This window comes from Phoca vitulina, unplaced genomic scaffold (genome assembly GCF_004348235.1).
Source record: "Phoca vitulina isolate PV1807 unplaced genomic scaffold, GSC_HSeal_1.0 scaffold20, whole genome shotgun sequence".
In the NCBI taxonomy this organism is placed as follows: domain Eukaryota; kingdom Metazoa; phylum Chordata; class Mammalia; order Carnivora; family Phocidae; genus Phoca; species Phoca vitulina.
The window spans coordinates 37,901,425-37,913,798 of NW_022589723.1; the positions used below are offsets into that span (position 1 = coordinate 37,901,425).

The following is a 12,374-nucleotide window of genomic DNA, read 5'->3' on the forward strand; positions in this document are numbered from 1 at the left end:
GAAATTTGCAGAGACCAGGGAATGTAGAAGAGATCAGACAGGATCATTAAGCCTGTTTCAGAATAATGTGTATCGTGACTGTGGTCATAGCAAACTAAAATTAAGCAAATTTAAGTGGATAGGGAATTAGGACCCTGGTGGGAAATATAGGCCAGTTTTTATACAAAGTCAGCCAAGGAGTGGGTGTCTGATAACTCTTCTGTGACAGAGGAAAAATGGTTAAAGAAGTGGTGATAGATCTGAGCACTGGGTGTTGTAAGTGATGAATCAGAATTCTACTCCTGAAACCAATATTGCAGTGAAAGTTAACTAAAATTTAAATAAAAATTAATAAAAAAAAGAAATGGTGGTAGATCTTCTTTTTAAAAAAATCTTCTGTTCCCAAGAAAGGATTATTTACCACCAATAACAAAAGTTATTTTGTTTTTAAAACAGAAAAAGATGACAAGAAGAAAGCATAAGCAGTTGTTCATATTTTAAGCAGTAAGCAGTGCAGAAATCCATGGAGTAAAAAGCCTTCCCCCTGTATGCTCTCCATCAGTAGCTGAATCCCATTAGTTCCCCAGGAGAAAACACTGTTAAACTGTTCAGTGTTTATTCTTTTAGCCCTTTCCCTATGTTATTATTTTTTTTAAGATTTTATTTATTTATTTATTTAATTTTTTTAAATTTTAAAACTTTTATCATGACCCTCATTTTTATTTATTATTTTTTAAATTTATATATATATTTTATTACGCAGTTAGCCAACATATAGTACATCATTAGTTTTTGATGTAGTGTTCAACTATTATTTATTTTAAAGAGTATGTGTATGAGCGGGGAGGGGGGGCAGCAGGAGAGGGAGAGAATCTCAAGCATACTACCTGCTGAGTATGGAGCCCGATGTGGGGCTTGATCCCACCACCCTGAGATCACAACCTAAGCTTAAATCAAGAGTCAGACTTAACCTACTGAGCCATCCAGGCACCTCTTCCATACATTATTTACATTTAAATGTATGCATACACACATATATGTACATGTATATATATTTTTATGTAGGTGGGGTCATACTATATGTATTTTAAACTTGAGTATTTTTTATTTAACAGTATATATATTTTAAGTTTTTGAATGTTGGCATGTGAATATGCCCCAGACTTTTCATATTGTCCTTTTCCTGTGCAGACTGTTTACGAAAATAGCTTTATTTCTGCTTGAACAACATTGTGTTTCATGTAAAATATTCATGCAATAGCAAAGGTGAAAGAAGAAATTAAAAGTCAACTGAAATCTCACCACCCTGAGATAATCCACATTTTAATGACTAGTTTTTAAAAAATGTACCCCTTCACCCACACCTACCATAACACGTATAATACTTATAAAGGGATTATACACATAAGTTGATTTTTATTATGAAATTATTTTCTGTGTGCTTGAAGCTTTTTATCTACTCATCTCCTCCATCTCCTCCCAGTAAATCAGTGGTAACAACCTGGTACACTTTGCTACTTTCTCAGTGCTCATATAGTCGTATGTACAGACATTTTATTATTTATACTTGTCTGCATTGTTCATTTTTCTCAGAATTCATTCCAGATCAGCTGAAATGTGGCTCACTTATTTTTTGCTGGCTAAATATTCTAAGGCAGGAGTCAATGGATCAAATGCATCCTGCTGCTTGTTTTTATAAACTTTTATTGGAACACAGCCTTATCCATTTTTTTTATTGAGTGATGTGACTTTTAAAATTCTTCTTCCATGTGATAAATTTCCTCCCAGTCTTGTCATATTTTGCTTTGTCATGATATTTTTGCCTTAAAGTTTTAAAAATTTAAATACAATGAAGTGAAACATATCTATCTTTTCTAACTTTGAAGTTCCCTATTTTGATTTAAAAGGTTGCCTGACACCAGGGTTATCCTTGTATTTTCCTAAAATCTTTTTTAAAAGATTTATTTATTTATTTATTTATTTATTTATTTATTTGAGAGAGAAAGAGTGAGAGAGAGAGCACAAGCGGAGGGTGGGGGGACGAGGGAGAGGGAGAAACAGACTTCCCGCTGAGCAGGGAGCCTGACTCTGGGCTCCATCCCAGGACTCTGGATCATGACCTGAGCTGAACGCAGATGCTTTACCAACTGAGCCACCCTGGTGCCCCCTAAATTTTTTTTTACATAGTTTTCTCATAGGTCTGGAATGTATTTTTCTATATGTCTATAAGTGGCATTATAGTGTAGTGTGGTTAAGATCACAGACTGTGGTTCTGTTATTTACTACCTGTGTGACCTTGGACAAGGTATTTAACATTTCTATGCTTTAGTTTTCTCCTCTAAAATGAGAATAATAGTAGTACCTATAATAAGATAGTAGTGGAGATTAAATGAGTAGTTAGTATGTAGAGAATGTTTAGAGCAGTCTCTGATACATAGAAACATGTTAAGTGTTTACTGTTATTACATGTTGTAAGTAGGCTTCTTGTTTTTTTCCTCATGTGGGTAACCAGTTGTCCTAGAGGATGGCAGAGTCCAATTTGATTTCAAGGTTTGAGAACTCATGCAGTGTCCAATATATGCACACATCCCATAATAACTAGTTGTGGTTGTTTAAAAGTTAAAATATTTTTCAATTTGCCTGTATTATTTTTTCAATAGGATACTAACTTGTTAGGACATAAATATTGATTCATTTGTTTGAACCTAACTATTACATAAACAAAGCTGTTAGGTATTTCTTTTAGCCTAGAGAATTGGTGAAAAAAATTAAAAAAATAAGGGCACCAGGAGCCAAGAAACTTTGGGAACTTCTGTGCCGTAACAAACAAGTTATTACAAATATTTAATGATTAAGAACATTTGAAGTGCTATGTAGGTGCTGTATGCCATGCTGGCTTGTAACAAGACGAAACTAATCTTGTCTGGGCACCAGGCACAGACAGCATTTCTGAGAAAGTAGTATTTAAGCTGAGCTTGAAGGAAGACTTGGAGTCAGTTGGAGAGGGGTGGTGGTGGGAGTAGCTTGTGTGAAGAGGGCAGGAGCTAAGGGGGGGTGACAGATGCAGCAAGCCTTAGAGGGTGAGGAGAGAGGGAGTTTACTTACTTTGTAAAAGACAGTGGCAAGCCTTTGAGGGATTTTAAGCGAAGGAACAGTACCTTAGGTCACTGTGTGTTTACTGAGGGAATAAAATATAAAGATGATATACATAAATATTTAAGTAATGCTGTATTCTAAGTAATGTAGAGTACATATTTGTGGTAAAATTTTGAAGGGCCTTGGTTTTCAAAGGCATTTGTCAACTTCCCTATAATTAAAAAAATTTTTTGAAGGCATATACTCTTGTTCAACTTGGTTGATAAGGACTTTTAAAATGAAAGAAAATCGGGGGCACCTGGGCGGCTTGGTTGGTTAAGCGTCTGCCTTCGGCTGGGGTCATGATCCCAGGGTCCTGGGATCGGGCCCCACTTGGGGCTCCCTGCTCAGCCGGGAGTCAGCTTCTCCCTCTCCCTCTGCTCTTCCCCTCGCTTGTTCTCTCTCTCTCTCAAATAAATAAATAAAATCTTAAAAAAAAAAGAAAATGAAAATCAAAAGCAAGATAGAATGTTAAGCTGTGAAAAATTTACATTTGTGTAATTATTATTTTTTAAATGGCAAAACTTTGTCCAAATTTTAAAATGAAATTTGTTTATTAATAATTATTTTAAACTGTTAACTTTGCATATTTTGACTGCCAGTCTAATACATTTCTCTCTTAAGTTCCTGAATTGTTTAATTTGGATGGTATAATAAAGATTTAATGTTACACAGGAACGGTATAAAAGTAATTTCTCTTAGTTTAGCAATCTTTTTGTATTGCCCTGGAGTTGATATTTTTATTTTACTATAGTATCAATGTAACATTTTTTACAGTAGTAAAAAGCAAATCCCTGCTGGTTACTTTTGAAAAATTCCTAAGCTCATTCTCAAGAGTTTTAAGACTTGAAGAATCAATTTCATAATCATTAAATAGGGATGGAACCCACCTCATGGTGTTTGGGAAAGGAAGATTAGTCTGTTTGGAATTTGGTTCACATTGTAAGTGTTTGAAAAATTTAAAACAAGTGAATATTATTCCCTTCCCTCTGCCAGTATATTTTATATTTATTTAGAACCACTCTTTCATTACGTAGTAAAGAACTAGCGTCATTCTTAAATTCACAGTGTAAATAAATTATAGATAAAGGGGTGTGTAGATATATTTTAAAAACTGTCTTGTTTTCATCTATTGGCCTAAGCCTCCCTAATTGTTCACATGAAGAAATCTGAGTAGAATTGATTATAGTCTGATTACAAGGGATTTGGTCAGTACTCTTCTTAAAGAAAAGAGGTAAAGCTTTAAGTTGGAAAGTTTTCTCTGGCTGAGAATATAAGATTTATAGCAATTTTTTTTATTATGTTCAGTTAGCCAACATATGGTACATCATTAGTTTTTGTTATAGTATTCAGTTATTCATTGGTTGTGTATAACACCCAGTGCTCATCACATCACGTGCCCTCCTTAATACCCATCACCTGGTTACCCCATCCCCCTTCCCTTCCGTAACCCTCAGTTTGTTTCCCGGAGTCCAGAGTCTCTCATGGTTTGTCTCCCTCTCTGATTGCTTCCCATGCAGTTTTCCCTCCCTTTCCCTGTGGTCCTCCATGCTATTCCTTATGTTCCACATATGAGTGAAACCATATGATAATTGTCTTTCTCTGCTTGACTTATTTCATTTAGCGTAATCCCCTCCAGTTCCATCCATGTAGATGCAAATGGTGGGTATTCATCCTTTCTGATGACTGAGTAATATTCCATTGTATATATGTACCACATGTTTATCCATTCATCTGTTGAAGGGCATCTTGGCTCCTTCCACAGTTTGGCTATTGTGGACATTGCTGCTATGAACATTGGGGTACAGGTGCCCCTTCTTTTCACTACATCTGTACCTTTGGGGTAAATACCTAGTAGTGCAATTGCTGGGTCATTGGGTAGCTCTATTTTTAGCCATCAGGGAAATACAAATCAAAACCACAATGAGATACCACCTTATACCAGTTAGAATGGCAAAAATTAACAAGACAGGAAACAACAAATGTTGGTGAGGATGTGGAGAAAGGGGAACCCTCTTACACTGTTGGTGGGAATGCAGGCTGGTGCAGCCACTCTCGAAAACAGTATGGAGTTTCCTATAGTAAATTAAAAAAAAAAATTGTGTTCTTCTCATGTTCAAGGAACTGGCCAGGAACTTCCTCATGTTCAAAGAATTTTTCTAAGGACTTAGAAAAATTAAACTGATCTCTCCTGTGCTGTTTACATCAAAATGAATTCTAGGGGCGCCTGGGCGGCTCAGTTGATTAAGCATCTGACTCTTGATCTCAGCTCAGGTCTTGATCTCAGGGTCGTGAGTTCCCTACTTAAAAAAAAAAATGAATTATAGATGAAGATTAAATGTAGAAAATGAAATCACAGAAGTACTAGCACAAAACAAAGCTGAAATTTTTTATAATCTTGGAATAAAAATCTTTTAAGTATAACAGATTTAATTTTATATAGTTAAAATTTGTTTTCTTATGACAAAAATAAAGTCAAAGGGGAAAAAAGAATATTTGCAAAACATGATAGCTATGCCCAAAAATTGCTAAGTCAATAGGATGAGTAATCCACTAGAAAAATGGACAAAGTGTATGTACGGTGAATTTATGAAACAAATATAGCCAGTAAACATAACTTAATAACAAAGAATCATTTGTTTTCTGCTTCCTTTGTGTTTCATAGAAAATTTCACTTTGAATAAAATAATTTTAAATATTTATAAATCCCATTGTAGGATTTGACATAAAACTTTTATTAGATATTCATGTAATCTAACAAGGTTGGATTATGTCATCTGGCAGAGTCTTTTTTTCATCTTCTTCTAAATGGGTCATATTTTGATTTCCTAGTAAAAGAAATTTTATTTATTAGATACTAATAGTGAAATGACTTATTATGTATCATATCCAAACAGCATAATTATTTAACAATAACTTTTATACAAATTACATTTCTTACAGAAATAGAAGAAGAAAGCTTGCTTAACTTTGTTCTTTTTGTTATTTTTGTAGGATCCAGCGTTCGAACATTCACTCCATTTTATTTTCTGGTGGAGCCAGTGGATACGCTCTCAGTTAGAGGCTCTTCTGTTATATTGAACTGTTCAGCATATTCTGAACCTTCTCCAAAAATTGAATGGAAAAAAGATGGAACTTTTTTAAACTTAGTATCAGATGACCGACGCCAGCTTCTCTCAGATGGGTCTTTATTTATCAGCAGTGTGGTGCATTCCAAACACAATAAACCTGACGAAGGTTATTATCAGTGTGTGGCCACTGTTGAGAGTCTTGGAACTATTGTCAGCAGAACAGCCAAGCTCACAGTAGCAGGTAAGTTTTTCAAAAGTAATTTATTTGTATTTTCAAATTTTTATAAAGGGCATATCTTGATAAAAAGCAGTATTATCCTAGAGTTTTCATTTAACTGGTAACAAGAAATATACTCACTTAACAAGTATCAATTGAGCATCTGCTAGGTGCATGGCATTCTGCTAAGACTTGCTTCATGCCATGGGGAATAAACTGTAGCACTTCTCCACTTTCTGTCATTTAGATTGCTAATAGCTGCGATCAGAAGTATTAAGTCCGTTCTTTTCTTTTTAACTTGGAAATGACAGAGGAAGTTGTATAGGAAAATTGATTCCCTTTGATTGCTAACTTTTATCCTCCCCAGCATAACCACTTAGTATGGCTTTGTAAAACTTGCAGTATAGCCAGAATCTTGGTTCCTTTATGCCCCAGCCAAGGAAATGACATTTAATTGGATTAATTATTTAAAAACCTGTAGGATGTGGGTATTAAGGTGAAGAACAGAAAGTTGTAAAGAGACAAACATTCACTCCCTTTTAGAGCATTCTTATTTGAAGAGTAATGGAAGCGGAAGCTGAATAAGTCATGCGTGTCTTGTAGTAGATACTGGTATTCCTCGGGTCAGTGTTTCTTCACTTGAGTACTAGATGAAGTGTAGTTAGTTTTTGTTAAGGGTCACATTGTACAGAAATTGTCTTATGTTTATACTCACCTTGGTAAAATGCTAACATGTGAAAAAAAGAAAATGAGTAACAGAATAGTTTCCCATCTCATTGCCACTGTAGGGTGATAGTACCCCATTTCCCGCTCACTCCAGGCTGTATTTGCTCATTCATTCAGAGTATCATGGCTCTTTTTCTTTTTGGAACCAGATACTCATAGCTGAATTTGAGTGTGATATAAAGCTACTGTAATTATTCCATAATCACAGACTGAGGATGGAAAAAGAAAAGGGGAAAAAAGTCACTTCTTTTGATAATTAGCCTTTCCTTTCTTTTTTTTTTTCCCCTTCTTTTCCTTCTTTCCTTCCTTTTTCCTTTCCCTCCCTCCTTCCCGTCCTTTCTTCCTCTGATCTGCTTGCCAGGCTTTCTCCAACATGCGGATAAATAAGTTAGCATTATGACTGCCCCTACAGTGTCACTTAGGTGAGCTCTTCTTTGTCATTTATGTTCTTAAGCTGGGCTTTAATCGTGACTCCTTCCTCTCTGCTGTCTGCCACAGCCTTTCACCAAATCCAGTGAATTCTGCTTCCTAGTTTCTTTGTACGTGATCCTGAGGCTACTCCTCATCATCCCTCACCTCACACTGCCTGTAACTGTCCGCTGCCTCGTTCTTTCCCTCTTCCAGTCCAGTGGTCAGGCTCTCTCCTCACCCTTCAGTAGCTCTTCAGTGACAGCATCAAGTGGATGTCTAAACTCTGGAACAGGCCTCTAGGTCTTTTCATGAGCTGGCCTCCACTTCTCCAGCTTCCTCCCTCCCTCCCTCCCTCCCTTTTTAAAGATTTATTTATTTATTTTAGGGGGAGTGGGGAAGGGCAGAGGGAGAGGGAGAGAATCTCAAGCAGACTCCCTGCTGAGCATGGAGCCTGATGTGGGGCTGGATCCCAGGACCCTGAGATCGTGACCTGAGCTGAAATCAGGAGTCGGACACTTAACCGACTGAGCCACCCAGTTCCCCCTCTCCAGCTTCATTTCTTAACACTCTGCCCTGCCTCTCTCCCTGCCCTCTACCATCAGAAGCAGCAGGACCACCTTTGACACATTTTAAGCTCTGCCGGTACTGAATATTTTCAAATCCCTTTTATTCTCTGTCTCTGGCCTTTGCTCATGGCTTCCCCACTGCCTATTAAGCCTGTCCTCTACTTTTTCCTCTCTTTCTGCTCTGCTGGATTTGTCCATCCTTCTTTTTAATTTTCATATCCTTCAGGAAGCATTTTTTGGTCTAATGTCTTAGTAAACAGCCAATTTCAATACAATATAATCAATTCTTTGGCTGCAGACGAGATTCTGTCGGAGAGTTATTTAACTCACTCATGGCCTGAGTATCAGGAGGAAATAAGATCTGAGCTAAGAGATGAATAAAAGTTCTTTTAATAGTTCCGTAATATCCATTGTATAGATATACTGTGATTTATCCCAAGATTCCCTTTTTGATGAACAGTTACATGAATAAAAATTGTCTAATGTTAAAGGCAGTAGTATAATGAACAGTCTTTTATAAATCTCTATAGAAAAGATTATTGGAATTAGTAATTGTATTAGTTGCTGGATCATAGAATATACTTTGTGTGTGGGTGTAATTTTAAAAAGAGCACTGAACTATTTGGCTGTTCCTCAAAATTTTAACCATAAAGTTACCTTATGACTGAGCAATTCCATTTCTAGGTATCAACCCCAGAGAAATGAAAAGATAGATCTGTACAAAAATTTGTACATGAGTGGTTATAGCAGCATTATCCGTAATAACCAAAAAGTGGAAACAATGTATCAAGTGATGATCGGCTAACCAAAATGTGGTATATTCTCAGCAATAAAGAGGAATGAAATTCTTCTAGGTACTGCAACATGGATAAACATGAAAACCATGATAAGTGAAAGAAGCCGCATATCATATGACTTCATATATATGAAATGTCCAGAAGAAGCAAATATAGGGAGCCAAGAAGTAGATTGGTGGTTTTCTAGGGCTGAGGATGGGGGAGGGAGATAAGGGCACAGGGGCTGGGTGGGTGAATACAGGGAATGGGGAATGACTGCAACTGAGTACACAGTTTCTTTGAAGGATGATGAAAATGTTCTCCAACTAGATTCTAGTGATGGTTGCACAACTTTGTGTGTATCCTAAAAACTGTTGAATTGTGGACTTTAAGTGATAAACTTTATGGTATATAAGTTGTATCTCAATAAAACTAATTTTTTTTTCAAAAAGATACTGCCAAATTGCCATTCTAAAAGAACATTGGGGGTGCCTGGGTGGCTCAGTTGGTTAAGCAACTGCCTTCAGCTCAGGTCGTGATCCTGGAGTCCCAGGATCGAGTCCCACATCGGGCTCCCTGCTCAGCGGGGAGTCTGCTTCTCCCTCTGACCCTCTCCCCCCTCATACTCTCTCTCTCTCTCTCAAATAAATAAATAAAATCTTTAAAAGAACATTGGTTAGTGTTCTTTGGTTACAAGTGATAGAAACTGATTCTGGCCAAGTCAAGTAAGAAGGGGAATTTCTGAAAGAACACAAAGTAGGTAGCTCATAGAATTAGATAGGAAAAGTCTTCTCTGCACTCATTTCTCCACAGCGGAAATTTTGGTTTTACTGCCTGGGCTGTAGCCTGGCTAGGAGTGTTTTGTGCCTCAAGGTGGAGGCATTGGGTGGTCTGAATACAGACATTGTTAATCTCTGTTTGTCCAGCCCCCATCTCGCTCCTACTCTCTCTCCTTTCTCCTGCAATTCTATGAAAGCAGCAGGACAAAAGGGCCTCCTACTTGTGAGCGCAGGAGGCTGCAGCACTTTCTGCCGTGATATGTCAGCACCAGTTCCTCCGTCTGCTTTCCCTGTTGAGAAACTTGTAGAAATCTCTTTTCTGCCAGTTCCACATATGTTGTTACTCATTTTCATGAGACCTCAGGAGGGGAGAATATTTGGCTTTTTAAAAATAGAATTAGCTCTTGGTTTTATTTCAGCTTCCTTTTTTCCTACTTTCTTAGTTTCTCTGTTTATCTTTGTTAATTCCATTCTTCTAATTTTTTGGTTTCTGTAAAGTAGATGTATGGCTAATTTTATCTTTCTTTCCTTCAAAAATCCCCTTGATATAAAAAATAAGAAAAAATTTGTAAGAAGGCTAGACAACTTGTGTGTTATTTCCATATGGAATAATTCACCATCATAAAACTACAAAACCTGGAACTGTTTCTCATAATTTACTATGTTTGTTACTCTTTAAAGAAACAGTTTGCTGTGTTCTCAGCATCTCAGAGTCACTTTTTTAGATGTTACTGTTAATAATAATAGCAGCTACTATTTGAGTATTTTTTTCCAGATTTATTTATTTGGGGGGGGGCATGATCAGGAGGGGCAGAGAGGGAGAGAGAATCTCAAAACGACTCTGCACTGAGTGCGGACCCTGACGTGGGGCTCGATCCCAAGACCCTGAGATCATGACCTGAGCCGAAACCAAGAGTGAGATGCTTAGCCAACTGTGCCACCCAGGCACCCCTACTATTTGAGTTTTTATGTGCCAAGGCAATATGCTATATATGAAGTATTTATGTTAAGTATTAACCTTTTTAACACCCTGTGAGGTCTCTTATTGTTCTCATTTTCCTGATGGAGAAACTGAGACTTCAAGGTTAAGTAACTTACTAATGTCACACAGCCATGAAGTGGTGGGGTTGGGATTCACATTCAGATTATGTGACTCCAGAACTTAGGCTCTTAACCACTACATTCTGTGGCATCTACAGAGTATTTATGACTACATTTTTGTCAGTATTTTATTTTGAAATAATTTCAAACTCATACAATTATTGCAAGAATGAAACCAAGAAATCCCATATACTCTTCACTCAGATCACCCAACTGTTAACATTTTACTATGTCTGCCTTATAACCCCCCACAATATGCACATACCCAAATCAGTGTTTTTTCCTAAATCATTATGGGTAAGTTGGAGGCATTACCCCCACCTAAATACTTCTGTGTATATTTCCTAAAAACAAAGATACTCTCCTACATAACCATCCATCAATTTTAGGAAGTTAATCTTAATACGATACTACCATAGATACCATTCTGATTTTACTGGTTGCTTCGATAAAGTTCTTAATAGCAAAAAACAAAAGCAGGAACTTTGCCCCTCTGCCACTCCTTTCTGGTCTGGGATTACATGTTGTATTTAGTAGTTTAGGCTCTTTTGATCTCAAACCATTCTTTAGTTTATCCTAGTCTCATTTTGTGTTTTCTGATTTTCCCCTATGAATAGATTCAGGTTTTGCATTTTGGGAAGAAATATCACAGAAGTAAATGATGCCGTGTTCTTCTTAGTGCATTCTATCAGGAAGTGTATGATGTTTTGTTTCATTACTGGTTATGTTAACCTTTATTACTTTGTTAATACGGTCTATGCTATGTTTCTTCACTGTGAAGTTAATAGTTTATACTTTTATTAATTAGCAGTATTTTGGGAAGAGCTAATTTGAGGCTCTGTATATATCCTATTCCTCATCCACCTTTCACCAGTGAGTTTAGCATCCATTCATTCTTTTCTGCCTCAATTATCATTATCCCAGATTGAGCCAGAGGAAACTCCCTTCAGTCTGACTTCTGGGTCCTTTTGATAGGTCCATATTGTTCTTTGGATGCTTCCTTACTTCCTGTCACAGGATGTTCCAGGTTTATCTTGTACTTTCTTTACTCTAGTTGTAGAATCAGCCTCTTTAAGGGCATTGGTTCCTTGTAGTGGAAAATGGTATTTAGAAATCAAGATTATGTCACCATATATACTCATTGCTACTCAAGTGGCATTGATTTTGGATTCTCTCTGGACAGAGCTAGGAGATTTATGCATATACATATATATGTACAGATATATATGTATGTAATGACTGTGTATGAAATGTATATATATTTTTTTACACATACATTTATATCTATGTATATGTTTAACTATATATAATTATATAAAACTGTAAGTTTATACTGATGCCTTAATTCTACCAATACCATGGGATTTATTCTACCCTTCTGCTTTTCCATATTTGTACCTTGCTTCTCCAACTGTGAGGAATGTGACTTCAATTATCCCTAGTACATTTACTTATTTGACTTGTATCCCTGTTGTAGCCAGTTTCCTGACCCATGGACTTTCTTCTTGACCCTGGTTCCAGCGTACATATGGCCACATGGGCTGACTTGCTCCTGGTTCCCAACACTACATTTTAAAGTAATATTAAACTACATTTTATTTCTTCTTTTCCTT

The 12,374-nt window shown here is 36.7% G+C and overlaps 1 protein-coding gene across 9 annotated transcripts in view; it reads left to right on the top strand.

Annotated features, from left to right (window-relative positions):
* NEO1 (neogenin 1) overlaps positions 1-12,374 on the top strand; it is a 251,030-nt gene that overhangs the window by 62,975 nt on the left and 175,681 nt on the right. For all 9 annotated transcript variants that reach the window (XM_032417572.1, XM_032417574.1, XM_032417570.1 and 6 more), the window contains exon 3: positions 6,109-6,426. In XM_032417572.1, the coding sequence (XP_032273463.1) occupies positions 6,109-6,426 (318 nt within the window). The remainder of the gene's footprint in view (positions 1-6,108; positions 6,427-12,374) is intronic.